We start from the raw sequence: 12066 nt of genomic DNA, 5'->3' as shown, positions 1-12066 counted from the left end.
AGAATGCAAATGTCAGTAAAAGATTTGTATTTCACTTCTTTATTACAAGGTAAAGGAAACATTTGAACCAGATGTTTTCCCTTTCAGTAAGTTTCAAATTCGATACCATTGCAACAAAACAAAAAAGGTCACTGTGGTTGCATTGAGAATCTTCCAGGTCGGAACCAGTGAAATAGTTGAAATGTGAATAACTGTTTAAAAAGGATAAACTGTTTTAATAACCCTTTAAAAGGGGAATCTGTGTAACGAGTATTCTCACATATTATGGCAGTTTAAAGCTTCCAAACCTTTTATTTTATTTAATACAGCCCCAAAAAACCTTCCCATCATGTGACCATATCTTGTGACTTCCTGTTTTGCATCTACATGCAGCTGTATCTCCACTCTCAAAGTTACTCAATCATAAAGCACACCACAAAAGATTTCTAATTCCCTTTTGTGTTCACTTCGCCTTCAGGATGGACACGCGCCTCAGTTCACGCTTACAGATCATTATCCTGTGTGTGTGTTGCACAGAGTGTAGTACTGACATTTCCTGTAGAAATGAAGCTGGTGAACCAGTTGATTGGTGAGTTGATATGATTCATTACAGCAGAGTTTACATCAAGGTTGTTAGTCAGGTTGCTTGAAAATCCATGTAGTTGTTTGGGATACTCAGATGTGGTTTGTACTTTGCTTCCTACTTACTTCTATAGACCTAGTTTGGAGCTAAACATATGTTATACTGTAGGCCTATGGTTTGCAATTGTGTGACTGTTCAACGTATGTTAAATTGTTTGCTATTTTGTTTTTGCACAGAAATCTTCAGGCATTGAGAATATGTGTAATACCAAGTCAAAGTTTCTGCAATACCACCATTTTGGGGGTTAACAGTTTTGTTATGCAGCATTTCTCACAGGCCAATAGATTTTACTGTTTGGGCATTGAAATGAAAGGTTTTGTACTATGTGTTATACAGTCAAATAAACCGACTGTCCACATATGAGGACATCATGTTTTTCAGAAACTACTTCCTTTTCAAATACAATACTTAGGTTGTACACTTATTAGGTCCTACTAACCCTAAATAGATAGGAGAAATCAAAAATGCATTAAAAAAAGCTTGGGTCTCAGGAAGTTAATGGGGCATGGAATCAACAAACATAAGGTATTGTTATTGCTCAATAAAAAGTATATTTCTCTCTTTTTCCACTGCAGGTTTATCATCTACAAACTGCCCAGGTATAAGATTGGTGAGGTTGGCAGTGGGGTGGACTACATGTACCTGGACTCCTCAGTAGGGAGCTGGCAGATGAGTAAATACATGGTGAACACCAGTCAAGGAGCCATAGGAAACACACTGAAGCAGCTTTACACAGGACAGGCCTACAAGGTGAGATCATGTCCCTGTTCTCCAAGTGGGTTTTGTATTCACTCATTCCTGTGTGTAGGAAAGTAGAGCATGCTGAGTAGTTTTTTTCTTTCCCTACGGGGAACCGAGCTGAAGTTGGTAATTAAACAAGCTTCCCCAGACAGCTGAAGTAAATTACTCAGTCCTTCCTCATGTCGGTTATTTTTAAGTAATTGCACATTATAGATTTTAAAGATCAATTGTGGCATCAGGAAAGTAATCTAGACACATTTTAAATAACTGATTATAAACTATGAAAAATGCTTTGATAAAGTATTGTTTTTTGGACATTTGAGAAATTATGCCAATTCACTATCATGCCATTAGTTACTGTAGACGAGGAGAGTAATTCCCCTGGCAGCAAACGGTTGACTTTGGAATAAAGACTGAACATAACTACATGGCTTTGTTCAATGGTACAAAAATCCACAAACTAAGACCCTTGAACCTTGCTCATTAATAAATTGCAGCTTTTGTTTAACCCGAACAAAAAAACAAAGAAAAATAACATGTGGTTGTTTTTGCAGGGGGGTATGTGCCAAACTATTTCTAGGCCAGGAGCAGTAACTTCCTGAAGACTTGTCATCAAGTAGAGACTGTATCAGAAATAGTTTAGCTCTTGTCTTTATGCTATGCTAAGCTAATCCTTTACTGGCTCAGATAAGCCCCCTGTTTCCTAAAAAAACTGTTATTCCTTGGTCTGTGTTAAAATACATATTGGAAACTAACAATACCCTTTACATACAATTAGAGAGACAAAAGAAAAAACAGACAGACAGTGGTGGATCATTACCTCTTTAAATTCAGGGCTTTCTGCCAGAAATCTCCTTAGGTTTAGGCAACACAAGTACTTGGTGAGGTTTATAAAAAGGTCAGAAAGCTTTCTGGCAGAAGGCCTGAAGGGTAACTTCTCCCATGTGTGGCTAAGAGTAATTAATTAGTTTGAAGATAAAAAATAGACATGCTCCTGCTGACTGATGTCTTATTTTTTATAAGATTTGGAAATGTTCCTCTATAACTTTAGTTGAGAAAGCATATAATGTTTCCCATATGTCAAACAATTTCTTCAGGAAATAAACAGATACTGTTTACAGAAAAAAACAAAAAAACAAAATACTCAGAAGTGTTTTTCTTGACAAATACTGTATGCATAAAACAAGTATTTCCCCAGTCCAACAGTTCAGTGTATGCACTCTACAATGATGGACCGCCAATCCTGGATTACATTAAAGGATACGGACACACTAAAGGTACAGCGCACTACCATAATTCATCTTTACTTTTTCTTGCCTTGATTTTTTGTGTCTATTATAATTAATGATGGGTTTACTTGCAGGCTGCTTTTAAACTTTGCAATGCTAAGATTTTACAAAAAAGTTAAATAAGGTTTTTTGGTGTCAGGGGGAGGAAACGGGCAAAGGGCAACCGTCTCATAACTGCTGTTGACTCTGGATTATCGACTGCACTGACATGACCTTGATGGAAATGTCTTACATGTATGTGTACATGTTGTACTTGTGTGCATTTGGCAGGAGTACTGCTCTTTGACCATTCTCAAGGTTTTTGGCTTTCGCACAGCATTCCCCATTTCCCCTCGTTCCCTGAGAGAGGCTACCTTTACCCCTCCTCAGGAAAAGTCAACGGCCAGACTGCTCTCTGCATGACTTACGACTATGACCAGTTCCTCAGTATAGGTGAGTGAACCCTCATGAAGCAACAGGGCTTTACTCCCGCTCTGCACACATCCCAGACTTCAGCTTACAAAAGTCTCTATTTGCTCAACAAAAGAAAACATTTACACAGTGACCAGGCATTACGCTAGTGCTAAGATGTGTCTCCAACAGAACCTCCAAAGTATTTGTCTATGATCTTTGACCTCTACTTTATTCTAAAAATCCCTGGATAATGAAAAAAATATTCATTATCCAGTTGCCGTCCAATATATGAAGTAAGATACATTGTTAATCCAATAGTTAAACTTAAAATAGTTAAAGGAAAGAAATAAGCCAATTCATAGATAGCTGATTATTTAATGACGGATATGGAATACATTTTTCAACAATGTAATTAAATTATTCATATTTTTTTATAGTTTTATGGCATACGTTTTAAAATGGTAAAACAAAAATAAACTGTTATATTGTCAATTAATGTCTCCAGTGTTGTCCTTTGTCATGTATCGTGTTAGTCTGTCATGGACATAAGTCAATAAGTTAAAGTTTGAGCAGCTGAAGACACATTTTAATAGCCAGCAGCACTTTAAAGCAAATCCACCTTTGAGAATAGTCTCATGGATGAAACTGACTCACTTAAATGTTCAACCCCTGAGGTTTCATTTAAGATTGGTAAGGAAAAATACGGACATGTAGCATTTAACAAATACATAAATACATTAAAGCACAAATGAAAGAAAGACGTGTATGTAGCTGTGCTCTCACTAAAATGGATCCATTTATCAGAAAGTGTAGACACTGTTGGGTATAAGCAGTGTTTATTAAAGTTGGTAGTGGTATATCAGCAGAACAATTCTTAATTGAACCCCCATCAGATAAAACATACAAGAATCTGATTTCTTTTCTTTTGTTTTGAATACATAATGTCCATATAGCACAGAACCATCCAACAGTGCACTCTTTAGTTTTAACACACAGCATCTCTCATTTGTTTCCTTCCTGTGATCCTCTATCCTTACTCTCCAGCGAAGCACATGGTGTACCTTTACCCACGTTTCTATAACTGCTCTGTGCCGGCTGCATTCACCCTCGACCTGTCGCAGTTGGCCCAGTTATGTGAGGGCTCCAAACCCAGACTGGCCTCGGATAGGAATGTGGAGCATCTTAGCTCTATCAAAGGAGAACAGTTTGTCAGTTTTGCCAAATCTGAACACTTTGTTGATGGTAAGATATCACTCATCATCATTCATTTCAACAAAAGTGCAGTTTTTGGTCTTTTGGAACATTTATTTGACAGAAAACACCCGACAGCAAAACTCCAGTTGTTTACTCAACTTTATAAAAACCTCTATCTGCTACTCTTTTGTTTGCACATTTTGCTTGTCTGCCGCAGTCCCTCATTATCAGTTGCAGACACACTATGATCTCAGACCCATGAAGCGAATGAGCACACCACACCCAGGCCTCCAAAAGTTCTCTCGGCTCCCTCAACGTTTTCAGCATGTGACGCTCTTTACATTTTAAAGAGTGTGCACAGTTGTGAGCAGTCACTTATCCTTTCAGATGATTTTTAAAGGCCTTGTTTTTTTCCTCAAATAATACGTCAACATTACGTGCCCCGGGCATAAGGGTAATATTTTCTTCAGTTGAACTTCACAGAGCTCATTTAAAATATAAATCTCCGCCCTCACAGCAAAATCACACATCTTATCTTAAAGGTCCCATGTCATGCTTTTCCGGTTATTACCCCCCCACCCCCCCCTTCACACTCACACTGTCCGCTCCTCGCAGCAGCGAGCCGCGCAACGTCCCGCCAACACGGCACCCAGACCCCACGCAGCATTCTCATCTGTTTGTCATTACTGGTGTCATTTTCTGGTTGCTAACAAACGCCATTGTAACATATAAACCCTGATGTCCAGCTGTAACGGTGATGGACTCATCAGAACAGAGTGGGCGAGCTGACCAATCAGAGCACAGTGGGCTCATAGGGAGGGAGGGGCAAGAGCTCCAACACGGCGTGTAGGACAGAGTGAATACACAGAGATGCTGTATGAGAAACCAATGTGAGTTTGGGAAATTGCACAGTATAAATCTATTCTAGTATACCTCAACAATGGAATTATGATCAGTAGAAATGGCCATGACATGGGACCTTTAATATTTCCATTTGTATCCAAAAATTGAATAGATTTACTCCATAAAGTGACATCAAATACATCCTTAACTATTAACCTATTCTAGGGCATAATAATACACAATCTCACCTTTTTAATTAATGTCATTTTCTATCATAATGCAGCTGAACTAACCCCTTCAATGGCAATCCTTCAGACATCTACACGGGGTGGGTGGCTCAGGCTCTGGGTGCCGACCTGCTGGTGGAGTCCTGGCAGAGATCAGTTCACGAGCTGCCCTCCAACTGCTCCCTGCCGAAACACGTCATGAACATCAAGAGGATTCGGCTTCCTGGGCCAGTCCTGTTCCATTCCCACTACGACCACTCAAAGTGGTGCGTGTCGCAGGCCTATGAAGACCAGGTGACCTGCCTGGGGGATCTGAACAGGGAGAAGACGCAGCTTTGGCGTGGTGGGGGGCTAGTCTGCACTTTCAACCCCCTCATTTACAAGGCCTTCAGACAGGTGGTGGACTGGTACTTGGGCTGTTGATTGAGAGAGAAAGATAGGAGGATTAGGACTAGATTATTCTGACACCGCATGGGTTCAATCGTGTTACTGTTAAAACGACCGACATGCAAGCAACAGAAAATGCAGTTGTCCAATTCCAAATCAATTTCAGAATTGAACTTGTTTGACTTGTGTTTCTGTGTTCTAACACCAATTAGAAGTAGTCTTTACCTGAATGTGGTTTTGAGAATGATAGCAACAGGTCAAGTCTTGGTTAATTCCCTGACAATGAGGGCTTATCGTGTGACTATGTTAAATGACTCAAGATGCAATAAAGAAAGTGCTTTTATGTGTTTTCCTTTACAATCTAAATTAATTACTGATGTTTCTAAAAATGGCAGGCTTTAAAGAAAAGGGACAAAGATTAGGAAATAGGTCAAATCTCGGTGCGTAAAGTGAAGGAGCATCCCCTTTGAAAAATGCATCTCCCTTATTCCCACCTCATGCTCTATCTTAAGTAAGACCCTCAACCCCCACACTTCTGCAGTGGACTTGCACAGTCGTCAGCTGCAAATCAAACTGTAGTTGTATGTGTATCAGAATAAAGTGTAAGTGGGTGGGTTCTTGGAAAGAAAAAAGAATAAAAACAATTATTATATTTAATAACATCATCTTTTTAATGTTTAGTTTTATTTTACTCATAGGGTGAACAAGACTGCTTTTGCCATCACTGTGGGTAGCTGTCAGGAAGAGGCACTTAGTGAATAACTTCCAAATATCAATAGTTTTGGGTAAACAGTGTCACCTTGTGGACTGGTAGAATCATTATGTGTAGTAGGACAAAGACATTTTGTTACTGGGTTAAAAATATGTCATGTTTTTAATACCGGTCCACTTATTTCCAGGGTTTTCTGAAAATGTGTCACATTCTTATCGCAAAGAAAAATACTGCCCTTTTTAATTTGTACACCTTTCCTGATTGTAGAAAATATTACACTGGTAGCAATATGAAATCACAATTTTAATATTACACTGGTAGCAATATGAAATCACAATTGTAATCCCAGCCGCCTCTCCGCTTTTGATTCACTGTACATCTGCTACTTGGTTTTGCTGATGGATATTTCTTAACCCCTCGTCCTACTGCGCTGTAGGGCAAGTGTTCAGTTAATAACACTGACATGAAAAACACTTTCAATTCAAACACAGCAAGTATGTGTTCAGTTCTGTATTTGGTTCTCCTTCACAGTCTCAGACACTTTCACTCTCCATATGATTCTCATAAAACTCTTGTCCCTGAAGGTATTGTCTCTTATTTAACTGATCAGAATCAGAATACCTTTAATGTCCCACAGAGGGGAAATGTACATCAATGGGGGATTTAAAGTCATACATTTGTATGTAAAACTAAATCAGCCAATGGCCTTAAAAGGCAGGCAGTACCATCGAAACAACAAAGTGTGTTATCATCAAATATATCAAAAATCTAATATAATGTTGCTGTTTTTCCTCCTCTAGGATACAATGCTCGTATACACTATGAACAAAACAGGTTTATCGGGGAGAGGCAAAGTGAACAAACACTTGTTTAGTTCCTGCTAAATTCCAGCTTCAAATTCAACATCCATGTTATATTATTTCCGTAATGAATATTCTTTCAAGGAAATACCCAGAACTGTGTCTTGAATCTTCAAAATATGTTACATGTGGATATGCGTAGAACTTCTATCAAAACAGGTAGATACAAAAATGTGTAACGTGGCAACTAATCATTGAATCATCTCAAATCAAGTGTCCGGATAAGGAACAAGTAGGAGGTGACGAATGAGAGGTGTGGGTGTACATTCATAATAATAACAGCTTTGATTAACAGATGCACAGTTGACAGAAGAGAGCTGACGATGGCTAGATATGTAAGTAAAATGTTAATTTGTTAAACAATGATTCTAAATTAATAATAGTAGACATAGGATGATATTTTGCATATTAGCATACTGACAGAAGTGTAAAGTATCAGAAAATGAAAATAATTAAAAAACAAAACTCTTACAGAACTCTTAAAGCTTGCAACATTATTCAAAAACCACATTTGAAATTGTTGGAAGAACCTTGAAATGAATTATACGACTATATATTGTCACCCACAATGGTGGTGCTGTAGTTACAACCTGTATATAAATAGCACATTTTAAATAAATTATTAATTTGTATGTACTACACATTTCCACCACCATCCTCAGAACACACTTTGAAGAATAGTATTCAGAACTCCAGGGACTGAAATATCTAAAACAAAGCTTTGAGGTTGCATCCACCTTACTGACTCCCTGACTTTCATGCTCAGAGATGTGTCATGTGAAATGTAAATGTAATTCAAGGTTACATTTAAAGTCACACTCTTGTTCAACATATGGAATTGTTTCATACGCTTTTGGTCGCTACATGAATTTGAACAAGGTTGAAAGCTCTGGATATTTATGCTTATATTCAAAGTTAAGTTAAATAACATTTGTGTGATGGCCTTATCTAGTTACCATACTCCAAATTAAACCAGTATTTGTCAAAATGTTAAGGCCCAGCGTTTGGTAATTATCTGTGACTTTAATCTGAGAAAACAGGTCTCATAAATATGTCTGAATGTTTCAGAGAACAATGATGGCGTTGCTCTTGACTGTTGGGATTGTTTTTCAACTGTCAGAGTCACGTGTGACATGCAGGAATGATAAAGGAAACGAGGTGGACTGGTTGGTGGACATTTTTATTTGTGGCATTTTAGAGTATCCACCATTTCTCTGTGTCTGCCAAGAATGTAATAGAATATATTTTCTCTGCATGATTAGGTATATTCTGTACAAGTTGCCCCTGGGTTCCAGTAACGGTTTGTCCTATCTGTACATGGATGAGAGCACCAATGGATGGAAACTCAGCAGAAATACCATTGGCAGTTCATCTGGCACTCTGGGAAACACCATGAAACCTCTTTTGGACTACTACGTCAGAAAGGTTTAGTATATACAGACGTGTGTCTCTTTTGCACAGTAGTGTTTAATTTGCAAACTGATGCAGTCTCATATATTTTTGTTTAGACTGAAGGTTTTGGATACATTTTATATAATGATCAACCAGGCAACAACAGAACAGTTTCTTCATCATATGGTCACAGTAAAGGTGAGTGCAACAATCTTCCACTTCATTGTGGTTCAAGATACAGAAGAATATTATAATGTGACAAAGCTCTGTTTTTGCTCCTCTGTTTTACTTCCTTAAGGTGTTGTGATGTTGGACAAAGACACAGGAGTCTGGCTCTCACACTCTACACCAAAGTTTCCAAAATATCAAAGTCAAAGCTTCTGGCCAAAAAGTGGAAACGTTAATGGTCAGACATTTTTGTGTGTGACTTACTCCTATGGTACATTTGAACAAATAGGTGGGATACTGTTACATTTCTGACTTGTTATAAAACATATGTTAAGGAATACATGTGCTAAACATTTTACTAATTTGAATTTGTAGGATTGCAGCTCATGTACATTCATCCCTATGCATATGACTATGACATCCCGAAAACCTTTCACATGGAGCTGCAATATGTTGCACGGATGACTGATTACCCTACAAAAGATCCCTTTTCTCGTGTGGAACATCTGATGTCATTGGGAGGAAAACGTTTCGTCAGCTTTGCAAAACACACACGTTTTCATGATGGTAAGAGTTTGCACTCAATCAGGATTCAAGTGTTAAAATGTCAAGTTAAGTTGTTGATGAACCTAAACAGTTCTTTTATCAGAGCAAAAGAGGAACACATTTGTTTTTCTCTTTACAATGAGATACTGTTTGCCTGTTGATCATTACATTCACTAGAGTCAATGCTTTTTTATTTTGTTTGCAGATTAGTTTTGTCATGCATGTCTGAATGTGTTCAGCATAAGATTATTTTTGTGCATTTATAAGAATGTTAAAATAAAATGAGTACACTAACATTAAAAAAATAGGGAAGCACTTGTTGATATTATCAGATGAAATAAGTAAACATTACTTTTATATGGTCAATAAAACAACATTATGAAAGTAAGTGAATGTTTAAAAGAAGTGAATTAGGAGTCAGTAATAACACACTTTTGTTCAAAAAGTGTGTACCACATGAGCCATTCTTACATTTCTTAATATTAATTGATAACAGAATTGTATTTTGTTTTGTTTCAATTATTTTGTAGATCTTTATTCTGGCCTTATTGTGAAGTTTATGCTGGAGAGTCTGTACGTGAAAGGCTGGGGAAACAAGGGTCGCTCAATTCAGCTGCCGTCTAACTGCAGCACACGCATCCCGCATCATGTGTACAATGTAAAGATGGTTAAACTTCTGAAAAAGGTCTACAATGATACTGAAGATCACTCCAAGTGGTGTGTGGCTCCTAATATTGGATGGATCTGCATTGCTGATTTGAACAGGCATGAGAGTCAGACGAATAGAGGTGGAGGAGCAATATGCTTTAAAAACGTTGCAGTTGCAAAAGCTTTCAAAACCACAATCAAAGATTATGAACGATGTGTTACTCCACATTCTGATCTTTAAACGCACACCACTTTATGGAAATATATCTGCAATACCAAGAACTAAGAAACAAGAATATTATCACCAGTGGTGGAAGAAATATTCAGATATTGTACTCAAGTAAAAGTTGCAACACTAAATTGTAAAAATACTCTGGTACAAATAAAAGTCCTGCATTCGAAATCTTATTTAAGTAAAAGTAGAACAATTATTCACATTAACATATAGTTAAAATAACAAAAGTTAAAAGTAAAGAAAAGTGGTTAAAGGCCAAAGATTCATGAGGGAAGTCTTAAAACAGGTGGTCTAGAGGAATGTGAGAATTTGGTTAGCGATATTGCCAAATATCTGGAACAAACTCCCAGAAACCTGCCGGTCCGCTGCAACTTTTACTACTTTTAAGTCCAGGCTTAAGACTTTTCTTTTTGCCGCTGCTTTTAATTGAACTATTCACATCTTACACTGCACTGTAACTTTATTCATATACCTGTGTTGTTCATGTTTTATTATCTTCAAAAATATTAATCTTTTATTGTTAGTTGATTTATATTTTGTTGTATCTAATATTCTGAATCTATAAAGTAACAAACTAAAGGGCCCAAATGATATAGTAAAGTATAAAGTACAATATTGGCTGCTAAAATGTAGTAAAAGTATTAAGTAGCATAACATTACAAGACTAATTTTAGAAGGTACAAAACAAGGTTTTGGTGAATGTTTATCCATGAAAAAATTGTATTCTGTATTTTGTATTTTAATCAATGAAAAATGCAAAGTTTTAACTTTTTTTCAAAATCATGTCTTAAGAAATAATTTCCATGCAAATACGATACAATATATTTTTGATGAAATTAATGAATAAATCAATATTACATTTCTAACTCTACAGTACATGTTGCTGCAGTTGTTTTTATTGAAATAAGATGAGAAGATTCATGAATGTGTACATGTAGTATATCCAAAGTTATTCAACGTTTCATATTAATAATCGCTGTGTGGATTTATAATGTAGGGAAATCTAGATGTTCTAGCAGCAACAGAATAATAGAGAAACACAGATAGTCCACATGAGAATATAGACGGGGATAATATGAATAAAATAAAATAAGAATAATCATGTAGTAACAGTATTAATAGAGATAAAAAAAACAACATAAATTAATCTCTGATCAGGTGAATTATTTATACAGATTATGTGAACTAGCTTAAATATATATACATTTAAATGTGCAGGTACCAGCAGCGCGGGAAGAGAACAACTCAAATTATCCATTTAAAGTTAGCGCAGATAAATCATCCCTTCGGCAGATGAATGTACACCTATTCAGGGGTGGGAAAAGTCGTGTACTTCGGTAACGGAGTGTAGGAATAGTCTTCCTGAATTCAAAAATGTTGCTCAAGTCAAAGTAAAAAGTATAAGCATAAAAATGTACTTAAAAGTAGGCCTACTCATTGTGCAAATTGATCCTTTTCAGAATAATATGGTATGTTATGATTATAATTATTGCATTAATGTGTTTATCAAAGCTGGTAAAGGTGCAGCTTATTTTAATCACCTTTTGTACTGCAGGGTAGCGTAATGCAGGTGTAACGAATGTCTTATTTAAGTGTAGTTTATATTTCACATCATCAAACAACATCTGCAAAGTCACTAAATATATTAAATAAACGTAGTGGAGTAAAAGTACACGATTTACCTCTGAATTGTAGTGGGGTGGAAGTACAAAGTAGCAACAAATTGAAATTCAAGTAAATTACAGGTCTGTCAAAATTGTACTTAAGAAAAGTAAGTAATGTACTTAGTTACTTACTTTACACCAGGGC

General features: G+C 36.7%; 2 protein-coding genes across 5 annotated transcripts; both read left to right on the top strand.

The window, feature by feature from the left end:
- The first annotated feature begins 81 nt into the window (after window positions 1–81).
- Window positions 82–6053, top strand: LOC117555042 (deoxyribonuclease-2-beta-like). Of its 3 annotated transcripts, none has more exons than XM_034229705.1 (6): window positions 82–568; window positions 1198–1372; window positions 2562–2640; window positions 2923–3084; window positions 4090–4287; window positions 5366–6053. In XM_034229705.1, the coding sequence occupies exons 1-6, from the start codon at window positions 459–461 to the stop codon at window positions 5509–5511; spliced, it is 870 nt and encodes a 289-aa protein (XP_034085596.1). In that variant the 5' UTR covers window positions 82–458; the 3' UTR covers window positions 5512–6053. The 3 variants fall into 3 exon arrangements, with proteins under 3 accessions (XP_034085596.1, XP_034085595.1, XP_034085594.1); XM_034229704.1 differs by having other exon boundaries at window positions 338–568; window positions 2950–3084; window positions 5398–6053; XM_034229703.1 differs by having other exon boundaries at window positions 345–568; window positions 5398–6053.
- Window positions 6054–7541: 1488 nt separating this feature from the next.
- LOC117555182 (deoxyribonuclease-2-beta-like) lies at window positions 7542–11133 on the top strand. Of its 2 annotated transcripts, none has more exons than XM_034229970.1 (7): window positions 7542–7603; window positions 8337–8434; window positions 8531–8693; window positions 8777–8858; window positions 8959–9066; window positions 9204–9395; window positions 9905–11133. In XM_034229970.1, exons 1-7 carry the CDS (start codon window positions 7592–7594, stop codon window positions 10261–10263), a joined length of 1014 nt encoding a protein of 337 aa, XP_034085861.1. In that variant the 5' UTR covers window positions 7542–7591; the 3' UTR covers window positions 10264–11133. The 2 variants fall into 2 exon arrangements, with proteins under 2 accessions (XP_034085861.1, XP_034085860.1); XM_034229969.1 differs by having other exon boundaries at window positions 8959–9117.
- Window positions 11134–12066: the final 933 nt, after the last annotated feature.

The sequence above is a fragment of the Gymnodraco acuticeps genome, unplaced genomic scaffold (genome assembly GCF_902827175.1).
Source record: "Gymnodraco acuticeps unplaced genomic scaffold, fGymAcu1.1, whole genome shotgun sequence".
NCBI lineage: Eukaryota > Metazoa > Chordata > Actinopteri > Perciformes > Bathydraconidae > Gymnodraco > Gymnodraco acuticeps.
The sequence above is the reverse complement of the archived record's forward strand: the minus strand, read 5'-3'. Positions and strand labels throughout refer to the sequence as shown.

What these genes read in the sequence shown, in the direction of transcription:
- LOC117555182 (XM_034229969.1), top strand. An exon ending in AAAGGAAACGAGGTGGACTG is followed by an intron (nt 8,435 to 8,530) that starts GTTGGTGGACAT and finishes CTGCATGATTAG; the next exon opens with GTATATTCTGTACAAGTTGC. An exon ending in TGGACTACTACGTCAGAAAG is followed by an intron (nt 8,694 to 8,776) that starts GTTTAGTATATA and finishes ATTTTTGTTTAG; the next exon opens with ACTGAAGGTTTTGGATACAT.
- LOC117555042 (XM_034229703.1), top strand. Translation starts at nt 459, where the DNA reads ATGGACACGCGCCTCAGTTCACGCTTACAGATCATTATCCTGTGTGTG. An exon ending in GCTGGTGAACCAGTTGATTG is followed by an intron (nt 569 to 1,197) that starts GTGAGTTGATAT and finishes TTTCCACTGCAG; the next exon opens with GTTTATCATCTACAAACTGC. An exon ending in ACACAGGACAGGCCTACAAG is followed by an intron (nt 1,373 to 2,561) that starts GTGAGATCATGT and finishes GTATTTCCCCAG; the next exon opens with TCCAACAGTTCAGTGTATGC.